General features: G+C 34.3%; 1 protein-coding gene across 5 annotated transcripts in view; it reads right to left on the reverse strand.

The window, feature by feature from the left end:
• Window positions 1-13133, reverse strand: part of NBEA (neurobeachin) — a 618768-nt gene that overhangs the window by 506372 nt on the left and 99263 nt on the right. For all 5 annotated transcript variants that reach the window (XM_029209906.1, XM_029209902.1, XM_029209901.1 and 2 more), the window contains exons 9-10: window positions 3325-3522; window positions 2574-2707 (exon numbers count right to left, since the gene is read on the reverse strand). In XM_029209906.1, the coding sequence (XP_029065739.1) occupies window positions 2574-2707; window positions 3325-3522 (332 nt within the window). The remainder of the gene's footprint in view (window positions 1-2573; window positions 2708-3324; window positions 3523-13133) is intronic.

Genomic DNA, 13133 nt, shown 5'->3' on the forward strand with positions numbered 1-13133 from the left:
AACTCATCAATGATTAGAACAATAATAAAGTAGTGCCAACAGAGGTGAGGCTTATATAAACAATAAAAAGTTTCATAAACAGGGACTACTGAGTGGAGGAAAGTGCATGGAAACTAAGACACTTTAGCTTGAAACACAAAGGCAAAGAATTAACTTGTTTTAGAGTTTAGCTCAATTTCTCCAAAAAATAATCAAGAATTAGATAACATTGCAATGTGAGGCATGTATTTATTATACAAAAAGATTTTCCAGAAAAGGTACATAAAATTTTGTCCAAGATTTTTAAAGTTCAAATATTCTCATTCATCTAGAAGAGTTTAAAACTAACTAAAAATAAGATAACATATCCCATTTTAAGTTCTCATTCATATATATGAATTTAAGATATAGCCAGAAAATAAGAAATTCTATCAACCATTGCCCTAAAGCTAAGAATTTATGTTCTTCAAGTAGAGGGGGACGTCCCATTTAAAAATCTGCCTTTAACATTTTAAAAACTGAGACAGTATCACCACCAAAATGGTGCCCCTCAAAACTAAATATAACAAGGGACTGAATTACTGATACACACAATTGTCCACTAAAGAGCCAACCTCAGACATCAAGGGCTTTGAAGCAATTAATGAAAAAGTATTAGATAAGAATTCAAAGAAGTACATCTATTGGCCATAAACTAAGAACACATATATCACTGAAAAAGTTAGTTATTACATGGAAAAATTAACATGAATGATATAAAAGAACTAAAAACAAACAAATCAAAATCAGAAAGCTGATCCCTTCCACTGCCTTTTATCTCCATGATGAAATAAATACAATTTAAATATCAAAATATAATATAAACACTAAAATGAGTTTTAAAGACAGGCAATGAAAAATAACCATGTGCCTTGGATGAATGGACCAGATAACGTGTTAAACATGGTTTTATCACTAAGATTTTATAATAACTACTCATGATGATATAAATTATTATAATCATTTTAGTTATAGCATCTCAAACTGCATAATCTTTCTAATTTTTCTACACAAAGCAAAACATTATACTTCAGGTTAAAATAATTATGGACTTAATTCATATGAAATATTTAAATTACACATGGAGTTTTCTAATTGCTACTTCATCTCTAACTTCTTTTCACAGCACTTACTAGGTTTAAAATTACTGATCATAATGTGTACTAGTTCACTTAGATGACAAAGAGCAAAACATTTTGAATTTAAATTAGGACCGGAATTTAAATGTTTCACTTTTCCACTAAGCTGATCTGCCTCCCAATAAAAGTATTTAAGACCTTATAACAGTAATATCTCAGCAGGACGTGGCCTCAAGATTCCTTTTCACTTCAAAACTCCAACCTCTACATTATCTTGATATAAAAGAAGCATGACCCATGGATGGCAGCTGACTATTGTAAAGGTACAGGTCCCATTTATATTTAGATTTATACTTTACATAAAGATGGTCCCAACGCAGGGATAATATTATTAGCAACACTAAGACAGAATTTTGTTAATAATTAATAGGAGAAAATCATAGGTTACACTTCAATGGACTTTAAATTTTTCCCATCTTAGTTTCATTCACTAGTTTTTCTACAAATTCAAAATTGGATGATCGATAAAGAATCTCATGTATATGTGTACATACTAATGAAGCATTCCTATATTACTATTTAGTAAACTAATGTTTACCTATATAACTTTCCCTTTAAATTCTCCAAACATAGCAACATACACAAATAGTTATTAAAATTCAGATTTAACTTATGACATATATGATTCTAAGATATAAGATTAAATCAGAGTTTGATACGTGAGGTATTTTTTTTAACATCTTTATTGGAGTATAATTGCTTTACAATGGTGTGTTAGTTTCTGCTTTATAACAAAGTGAATCAGTTATACATATACATATGTTCCCATATCTCTTCCCTCTTGCATCTCCCTCCCTCCCCATGAGGTATTTTTTAATTTAAAAAAAGAGAGGCTATAAAATTTGCACATGAAATCAATCTAATTAGAAGATTCTGAATACATAAAACATGGGTATGCTACTGGCTAGATTTAGGTTCTCAAACATGATCTATGTATAAAAAAAGCTAATATCACTTAATATTGTGCTAGTCTTATGACACTAACATTATAGAATAATACCAATATTTAAGATATAAATTATGTGTTATTAAATACTATTCTTGAGAATAAACTTTACCCTAGTAATTTTATTTAATCTGACAAGATTTCACGGACAATCCAAACAATGGGCATCTGCAAAGGGTAAGGTCAGGACTAACACTTTTCCTCAACTTCATATTATAATCACTATGCTACACCTAGTAAGAATTCTTCATGTATTATCAAGGAAGTCACTCCTTTGTGGTTATAAAAATCTAACTGTCAGGCTTTTTTACATTGTGTAAATATATATCTGCCTTAATCCTAAAGAAATTTTCATTAGCACCTCAAGGATAAAAACCAGTATTATAATACATTTACACAGCACCAAGTACACCATGCATAATCTAAATGAGGAAAAAATGGCATAACTTATATATTCAAAGAAAACTTACCAGACAGTTGTTTCCACTTGACTGTCATTGAGCTGCCGGTTGTCCAGTTGTGCAAAAAGTGGGAAAAGCACTTGAATCCCTCCAATAGAATGAATTGCACTATGAATTGAATGTGTAACTATAGCTTTTACATCCTATGTTCAAAAACAAAATGTTTATTACATTTTCTGAAGCATAATGTTATCACTATTTGCTTGTTCCAGCTTCATAAGAAAATTAAATAAAATAGATATTTTAAAATCTGTTTTTAAAATTTAAAAACCAAAATTATATAATTTTGATACACATGTAAAATAAAAGTTTGAAATATCTTTGCTAATCACTTAAATTTGAAATCTTAAGTTGAGAGATTTTTACAAAGAAAATATGAAGTTCTAAATCAAAACATATTTTAGAATAAGAGACTCATGGATGTAAAGACACTCAGGCAATTTTTATGTTAGGGAGTTATACATTATTAAAGCAAAGTATTTTTTAATATCTGCAATTATCTATTTAGCTAATTCACTGATTTTATTTCAAAGGATATAGAACATATAACAGAAAAAAAAGATTTTCTACTAAGGAGACAAGTCCAAGGTAAAATATATTGCCAAAAAAAAGCAGAAGGCAAAAACATCATTCAAAAAACTAGAAAACCAAAAAAGAAAAACAAAAAGCAACTGGAGATTTCTAGATGAGCAATGTTTAATATGTAAAATAAAGACACAGTGCTGATGAGAACATGAAGACTAAGCTACTATTCACCCACCTGGAGCATTAGAGCATGTGGGGAATGCACAAAAATCGATGCATTTTCCTTTGGTGATGATTCCAGGCACAACTGAGCATCCGTGGCCTTAGCGTTATATGTAAATGCGATACTACTTGCAAGTTTCCCATCATACAGAACCTGTTTATGATGTTCTGCCAAATGAATATCACTCTCAGATTTAAACTTGAAGGTGCTCTGAAAAAACAAAACTAAATTAAACACTCTTTAAATGCAACATAATAAAACTCTCAAGTTTTAAAGAAGAGAAACATTTAAAGAAGAGAAACATAATAAACAATTTGTTGTGACCCTTCCAAGTGTCAGGCACTAGTCAGTGGTATTATATTATTTTGTTATTCTCACTTCAGTTCTATGAGTTAAATTTTATTATGCTAATAAACATGCTCAGATCTTCATATTCTCATTTTATTAAGTGTTTTTGTGTGTGTGTGGAACGTGTTTATCTTATTTTATTTATTTTTTATAACATCTTTATTGGAGTATAATTGCTTTACAATGGTGTGTTAGTTTCTGCTATATAACAAAGTGAATCAGCTATACATATACATATATCCCCATATCTCCTCCCTCTTGCGTCTCCCTCCCACCCTTCCTCCCTATTCCACCCCTCTAGGTGGTCACAAAGTGTGAGCTGATCTTTATTAAGTTTTTGATTATTTATAAAATAATTTTATTAGATTATAAAGCCAGATGATACTAAATGTAAATAGAATTTTACTTTAATAATTCATAACATAAACTTAATTTTGCTTGTTAACAGTTTCAAAAGTATTTATAGAAGTAGTGGCTGGCACATGAATTACTAATATAGAAATGGCTATAATGGTTATCATTTGAGACTAAAAAAATGTTTATTCACAAAAATATGTCTTTATTATAAAAAGTTTATCAAGATAGTGAATATCAATGCTACTCCACAAAAAAATCATGATGGCCATGTTAAACCCCTAAAGAATAAATGACAATTACAATAGGAAATTGAAACAAAAAATTCTTTTTAAAAATATTTTAATGAAATTATGAGTTAACTATATTAGGTAATAATACTGCAATATAAAATCCAGCTGACTGCCTTCTTCACTGGTTGCCTTAGTACTGTAAAACAACTATTTTAATATGTATTTCAGTAAAATCATAAATGCTCAAAATGTTTAAAATTTGGGGTTTTTTGGATGCTAATTTTTTAAAATTTTTACTGGAGTATACTTAATTTAAAATGTTGTGTTAGGGCTTCCCTGGTGGCGCAGTGGTTCAGAGTCCGCCTGCCGATGCAGGGGACACGGGTTCGCGCCCTGGTCTGGGAAGATCCCACATGCCGCGGAGCGGCTGGGCCCGTGAGCCATGGCCGCTGAGCCTGCGCGTCGGGAGCCTGTGCTCCACAACGGGAGAGGCCACAATAGTGAGAGGCCCGCGAATGGCAAAAAAAAAAAAAAAATTGTGTTAGTTTATGCTGTATAGCAAAGTGAATCCGTTATACATATACCTACATCTACTCTTTTGTAGATTTTTTTCCCATATAGGTCATTGCAGTAAGTCCCCTACATATGAACCTTCAAGTTGTGAGCTTTCAAAGATGTGAACTGTGTTCGCATGTCCAATCACGTAAGTTAATTCACGTGTCTGGCGTACACTGTCACGTGGGTGCATCCTCTACAAGTGGTTGTGCTTTTGTGTACTTTACTGTGCAGTACCATATAGAGTGCAGTAGTACAGTATCTTTATTTCAAGCCCAGGATGTCCGGAAGCAAACATCTCCTATTGTTGACAATCCTTCAGCTCTACCATCTCCCTCCTCCAGTCAGTAACTCTTCCTGCCTGTTCACTCGATGCCAGCCCCTGTATGTCTGCTGTTGTACTGGACTTCTATACTTTCCAAGGTACTGTACTGGAAGATTAAAAATGTTTTCTTTATTTTTTGTGTTTGTTTTTTTATGTATTATTTGTGTGAAAAGTATTATAAACCTATTCCAGTACAGTACTATATAACCGACTGTGTAAGCTGGGTAACTAGGGTAACTTTGTTGGACTTATGAACAAATCAGATTTACAAAAGAGCTCTCAGAACAGAACTCATTCGTATGTGGCACTTACTACAAAATAATGAGAGTAGTTCCCTGAGCTATACTACTGCAGGTCCTTATTAGTTCTCTATTTTATATATAGTAGTGTGTATATGTCAATCCCAACATTTGTTTCTAACTCAATCTTTTCAAAGTAAAATTTCACAAATACATTAGAATTTTGACTTATTTTGTGAGCCAATGATCAAAAGCACAATTAATTATTTTAGAGGAGTAAAACAAATGAGTTAATTTATAGAAATAAAATTATTTAGCTGAGGGAATTTGGGGGAAGAGTATACAGAACATTGAGACACAGGGGAAGCTGACCAAATAATGAAAGACTACAGGAGCTGGATAACCCAAAAGCAAATTGTAGTACAATCAAGTAGAGAAGTGATGCCTCCTTATGTTGATGATATTTTACTAAGAAAAACAATGTGTAAATGATGGGAATAGCAACTGGAAAAAGAGCAACATATGTTCTAGCTTAGTAGAGCTACCTTAAACTAAGGAATTTTTTTTTTAAATTTGACATCAAAAGCAAAGGCAACAAAAGCAAAAATTAACAAGTGGGACTATATCAAACTACGAAGCTTCTGCACAGCAACAAAGGAAACCATCAACAAAATGAAAAGGAAAACTACCAACTAGGAGAGAATATTTGCAAATCATGTATCTGATAAGGGGTTAATATATAAAATATAAAAAGAACTCATACAACTCAACAGCAAAGAAACAATTCATTTAAGAAATGTGCAGATGTGAACATTTTTCTGAAAAAGACATAAGACACAGATGGCCCAAAAGTACATGAAAAGGTGCTCAACATCACTAACCATCAGAGAAATGCGAATCAAAACCACAATGAAGTATCACCCCACTCCTGTTAGAATGGGTATTATCAGAAAAACAAGAGATGTCAAATGTTGGTGAGGATGTATAGAAATGCAGAGAATGGCAAGGATGTACACGGATAAATGAATGAACAAAGAAAAAGTGGTATATATGTACACTGAAATGTTATTCAGCCATAAAAAAAAGAATGATATCTTGCCATTTACAACAACATGCGTGGACCTTAAGGGCATTATGCAAAGTGAAATAAGTCAGACAGAAAAAGACAAATATCATATGATCCCACTTGTGTGTGGAACCTAAAAATAATAATAATAAAACAACAAACTCATAGATACAGAGAACAGATAGGTGGTTGCCAGAGACAAGGAGGAGGGGGGTGGCAAAATGGATGAAGGGGGTCAAAAGGTACAAACTTCCAGTTATAAAATGAGTAAATCATGGGAATGTAATACACAGCATGGCGATTATAGTTAACAACACTGTATGATATATTTGAAAGTTGCTAAAAGAACAGATTTTAAAAGGTCTCATTACAAGAAAAAAATTTGTAACTATGTATGGTGATGAATGTTAACTAGACTTATTGTGATCATGTTGCAATATATTCAAATATCCAATCATGTTGTACACCTGAAACTAATATAATGTTACATATCAATATCTTAATTTTTAAAAGTCAAAAAAGTAAAAAGAAAAAAGGAAGTTCTGTAGAGAAATTTATATAGCAAACTATAGATGAGATCATGAGTAGAAGAATTAAGATTACACAAAAAGGTTTGAACTGGGTGTGCATACTTCAGATATCTTTATTATCATCCATAACTGTTGCTTTTCCAATTGTTTTGTTGTAGCTAGGGCCAGTGGGAAATATCTCATGGCTTCACCAGAAATATTGTTCATTATGAAGCATAAGTCAATATAAGGTAGGTCTATCCTAACACTATCCCCAAGTATCTTATAAAACATTTTACTCATGAAGCATGTATCCAACGATCAGATTATTCTGATGCTACAGTTTTTGGTTTTTTTGTTTTGTTTTGTTTTGTTTATTTTAGCACCGCTTCCCAGAGGAGATTTTGCTTCCTAATTACAGACTTTGCTTATTGGTAATTTTTTAAAATAAAATATGGGCATTTCTGACAAATTTATACAAAAATTATTCTTCAATTAGTAAATCAAATATAAATAGCCCCATTAGATGATTTTATGCTGGTGTAATAAGAATCCTTTAAATACGGTATTGCTAATAGGTTGATTCTTTTCAGCTGCAACAGATATTCATTCTTCGAACATGAATTCATATTAATAATGTTTACTCACAAATTTTTGCCCCAATAGTGAAATGCATGAAATAGTGAATCTAAACAACATGCTACAGTGTTCACTAATAATGAAGTATTTTAAATTTAAAAATGTATCCTAAAATATGAGCGACACCAGCAAAAACATGGCAAATTAGATTACTTGCTTGCTTAAAATATGCTAAGATTACAGTCTTCCATATTAATTTAAAACATAAAATGTAATGTTAACTCTCCTTTTATGAGCTTTCAAAATAAATCTATATTTTAAGGATTTATTTTGCTAAATAAAATTCTATGCTTATGGCAGCGGTCCCCAACCTCTTTGGCACTAGGGACCGGTTTCATGGAAGACAATTTTTCCATGGAACAGGGGTCAGGGAATGGTTTCAGGATGATTCAACTGCATTACATTTATTGTGCACTTTATTTCTATTTTTACTACATTATAATATATAATGAAATAATTATACAACTCACCATAATGCAGAATCAGTGGGAGCACTGAGCTTGTTTTCACTTGCCACTCACTGATAGGGTTTTGATATGAGTCTGCAAGCAACTGTTTATTATGGTCTCTGTGCAGTCAAACCTCTCTGCTAGTGAGAATCTGTATCTGCAGCAGCTCCCCAGCGCTGGCATCACCGCCTCAGCTCCACCTCATCATCAGGCATTAGATTCCCATAAGGAGCGCACAGCCTAGATCCCTCACATGCACAGTTCACAGTAGGGTTCTTGCTCCTATGAGAATCTAATGCCGACACTGATCTGACAGGAGGCGGAGCTCAGGCAGTAATGTGAGCGATGGGCAGCGGCTGTAAATACAGATAAAGCTTCACTTACTAGCCCGCCGCTCACCTCCTGCTGTGCGGCCGTGTTCCTAACAGGCCACGGACGGCTACCGGTCTGTGGCCCAGGGTTTGGGGGCCCCCGGCTTATGGAACAAAAAATAATTATTAGTATTAGTATCAAAATGTCTAGGAGGGCTTCCCTGGTTGCGCAGTGGTTGACAGTCCGCCTGCCGATTCGGGGGACACGGGTTCGTGCCCCAGTCCGGGAAGATCCCACATGCCGCGGAGCGGCTGGGCCCGTGAGCCGTGGCCGCTGAGCCTGCGCGGCCGGAGCCTGTGCTCCGCAACGGGAGAGGCCGCAGCAGTGAGAGGCCCACGTACCACAAAAAAAAAAAAAAAAAGTCTAGGAAATTAAAAGTATAAATAAATGTATTTCAGAATTTCTCTAAAAAGGAAGCATGTAAAAACGTTAAATATGTTATATAATCCTCAAATTGTCTGTTAACATGTCAAAGTGAGAGGGCATCAAATAACACAACTTCCTAATTCTGATGAGCTGTCATATGTACTGTTTTTAACAGAGAGATATAAGCATCCAATCCTTTGGAGAAGAATGCAGGTAAACAACATAGATAGTGAAACAGACTTTACAAAAAAGTAGATGAAAACTGTTTTTAGACCACACACACTGTTATATCTACAATTTTGAAGAATTTAAATCTGAAATTATTTTCAAAGATTTAGATACACCAAAGTCTCTGCTTGTAACCAGAATTCATGCTGGAGGTAACCATATTTAATTGATGCCTACAATTAGACAATTTTCACAGTTCACCATGCTATACCCCCTAGAATTTCCAGAGGAGCTTCAAGAGCAGCTTACAAATTTCAAATTGACTCTAACCTATTGTTATATATTGCTAAACTTCTGACATTTTACTTATTCTCCCTGTTAAACAGCCCATCATGGGTAAAGACTGGCATAGCCATCTTTGTTTTCTTTGAAAGCTCAATTAAGTTAAGGATCTTTTTTTTTTTTTTTGCGGTACGCCCTTCCCTGCGCCACCAGGGAAGCCCGAAAGCTCAATTAAAAGTTGATGAGTGAGGGCTTCCCTGGGCGCAGGCTGAGAGTCCGCCTGCCGATGCAGGGGACACAGGTTCGTGCCCCGGTCCGGGAAGATCCCACGTGCCGCGGAGCAGCTGGGCCCATGAGCCATGGCCGCTGAGCCTGCGCGGCCGGAGCCTGTGCTCCGTGACGGGAGAGGCCACAACAGTGAGAGGCCCGCGTACCGCAAAAAACAAACAACAACAACAACAAAAAAAAACAAAAAAAACCCAGAGTTGATGAGTGAGTTATTGCATCCACTATGGAAACAAGTATGGAGGTTCCTCAAAAAATTAAAAACAAAACTTCCATATGATCCAGCAATTCCACTTCTGGATATTTATCTGAAGAAAACAAGAACACTAACTCAAAAAGATATATGCACCCCCATGTTCACTGAAAAGTTATTTACAATAGCCAAGACATGGAAGCAAACTAAGTATCCATTGATGGATGAATGAATAAAGAAAAGATGGTATTAAGTATTCAGCTATAAAAAAAGAAGGACATCTTGAAATTTGAAACAACATGGATGGACCTTGAGGACATTATGCCAAGTGAAATAAGTCAGAGAAGGACAAACATCACTTATCTGTGGAATCTAAAAATCGAGCTCTAGATAACAGAGAACAAACTGGTGATTGCCAGAGACAAGGGGGGAGGGGGTGGGAAAAATGGGTGAAGGTGGTCAAAAAGTACACACTTCTAGTTATAAGATGAATAAATGCTGGGTATATAATGCACAGCATGTTGGTTATAGTTAACAATACTATATTTGAAAGTTCCTAGGAAAGTATATTTTAAAAGTTCTTAACACACACAAAAAATTATAACTTTGTGAGGTGATGGATTTAATTGGCCTTATTGTGATAAATCATTTTGCAATATATACACATATCAAATCATTATGTTGTAGACTTTAAACTAAGAAATGTTATGTATCTATTGTATTTCAATAAAACTGGACAAAAAGCTTTAAAAAATTTAAAAAAAACAGTACAGTACAATATAGTTAAAAGCCGTAACTTCAAAACCAATTAGACTTGAGTTTGTATCCCAACTCTGTCACCTATAATCACCCACAAGTTATCTGCCTCTCATCTGCTACACAACCAACACATAAAATAATATAAATAAAGCACTATGAACAATACCTGGTACTTTTAAAGCAAAATGGTAGCTGCTATTATTACTACTTCCTTTTCTACTTAATATTATACATTTTCTTTGTTAATTTTTTTCTAAAATGTTACTCATAAAACATTTACCATACATGTTATGGTAATGGCATATTGCACTGACGACGGTGTAATTCAGATAACTGACATAGTTGCTATTGAGGCAAAGTCTCATTGAGCAGAACTTTAATTACCCAAACTAGAATTACTTAACACAAATATGAGAAAATGTGCCACAACACTGCTAAACTCAAAAAAATTAAGTTTATCTAATTGTTATATGAGCAGAGGCATGTTATTTTTCTAACACTAATCTCTGAAAACTTCACCAATGTCAAGGATATAGTCATTTTTTCATTGAATTTATGTTAGAATAATATATATTTGACAAAAGCTATTGCTTTCCCCAGAATCATTATGTGACAAATGATGCTGATATTAACATAGTAATGACATTCCAATATTCAAGGAATCATATTTTCTGATGTATAATTAAGAGAATGTTGCCACTTGTATATTGTACAATGATTTTCTCCTCAAAACGAATAAATAATCCATCTGAATTCATTAAAAAATAATCATTCAAACTCTAATATCTCCAAACTACTCAAGGAAAATACATATATAGGATCAAACCATTCTCTTGCTACAAATTTTTTGATAATTCCACATGACTGGAAAATCCAAATTCATTGTTTTGATATTCAAAACCTTCAATAACTTGGTCTCAACCTATGATAGTCACCCTCGCATTCTACCATAAATCACACCATCTACTCTGTATTCTCCCATGAAGCCATGCCTGATTATGGATCAATCCATAAACACATCCTGTACTCCCTTGCTTCTATCCCTTCAATCATGCCCACTGTCTCACATTCTATCATCACGTCCTGCTCACCCTCTCCATTACTTAGTTTTTTCAAGAACCCTGAAAAATTTCCTTCTCTATGAAGAGTTCCTAAATCTTCTGCAGCTGGAATTAATCATCCTTCCCCAAAACGTTAATAGTATTTGCATTATGTTTCTTTTGTGGTATACATGTCAACTTTTAATTATAAACATTTACAGATACAATTATTCTCATAAATAAAGTATAAGCTTAACCCCCAAAGCTTTAGAACAGTTCCTTGAATATAACAATTATTCAATATATTATTGAATTTTATTCAATCACATGCCCTACAATCATTATTACCAGATCCTGATAAGAAAGAATGTAGAGGAAAAAAAAAGGTTACAGTCACAAGCATGCCAACAAAGGGCAAACAGATTAACATAGAGTATTTCAATGCAAGAAGTGAAGTGAGTGCTTCAACATAGTTGAAAATGACTCAACCAATCAAATCTTAAAAAGTTATAACAATGACATATATCAAATTAGCAGAAGTGCCAAGTACCAGCACTATAATTACTGCAATATTTCAAATACTGAACAAGAGAAACACATCACTAATACAAACCAATATCTAAGAGAAATATTAAACACAATGTTAATAAACTACTTATACCAAATTAAGCAATCATTTACAAATATCAAGTAATTTTATGTAACTCATTCTTCTAATATAAGAAAAGTTGTTTTTTTTGTTTTTGTTTTTTTTTGGCTGTGCCACGAAGCTTGCAGGATCTCAGTTCCCTGACCAGGGATTGAACCCGAGCCACGGCAGTGAAAGCCTGGAATCCTAACCACTAGGCCACTAGGGAACTCCCCAAAGATTTTTTTTAACATGCATGTAGTTGCACAGAAGAATGGATATTTTTGTAGGTTGAAAGTTTTAAAAATTAAATTGCAAAAGCAATCAATATCATAGAATGATAAAAGATACACTTTTTAGAAATGATTTGATGGGGAAAATGTGTGAATAATTATAATCTAATAGAGGAAACCCCTGAATTGTCTACACCACTAGTGTCATTCGTTTGTTTTGGTTTTGGTCATGCCATGCGGCATGAGGGATCCTAGTTCCCCGACCAGGGATCAAACCCATGCCCCCTGCAGTGGAAGGGCAGAGTCCTAACCACTGGACTGCCAAGGAAGTCCCTCATTTGTTTGTTTAATAATTACTGAGCACTCGAGGACGTGGGCATAAACCTTCTCTAATTGGGTCGATACTCCAAAGTCTCAAACAACTGTGTGACCTCCGGTATCTCTCTTCTGCTCTTGGTAATATCTTCCACCCACGGCTCACAGCATCTCAACACGGGAACCCTGACAAAGACTTCTATCCTTACCCCAAGAGCTTGCTCCTTTTTGATACCCTGCCCCACAAGTTCCAGCTGTTTCAGTACCTCAGAGCAGCAGGCCCAACCGGCTATGCCTGGCTTCTACCTCCTTTATGCCTCAATAAAAATACTAGCCCCAGCCAGAGAGCTGGGGTCGTTAACAAGCTCATCTCAAAATGTTTTCCTCCTCTCAAGGATCTTGGGCCTGTGCTGTGTGTGCTGACAAATGTCTAAAAACGGATGCTTTGTGTATTTTACCCATT

The sequence above is a fragment of the Monodon monoceros genome, unplaced genomic scaffold, assembly GCF_005190385.1.
Source record: "Monodon monoceros isolate NGI ecotype Baffin Bay Population unplaced genomic scaffold, NGI_Narwhal_1 Super_Scaffold_8, whole genome shotgun sequence".
Classification (NCBI taxonomy): Eukaryota; Metazoa; Chordata; class Mammalia; order Artiodactyla; family Monodontidae; genus Monodon; species Monodon monoceros.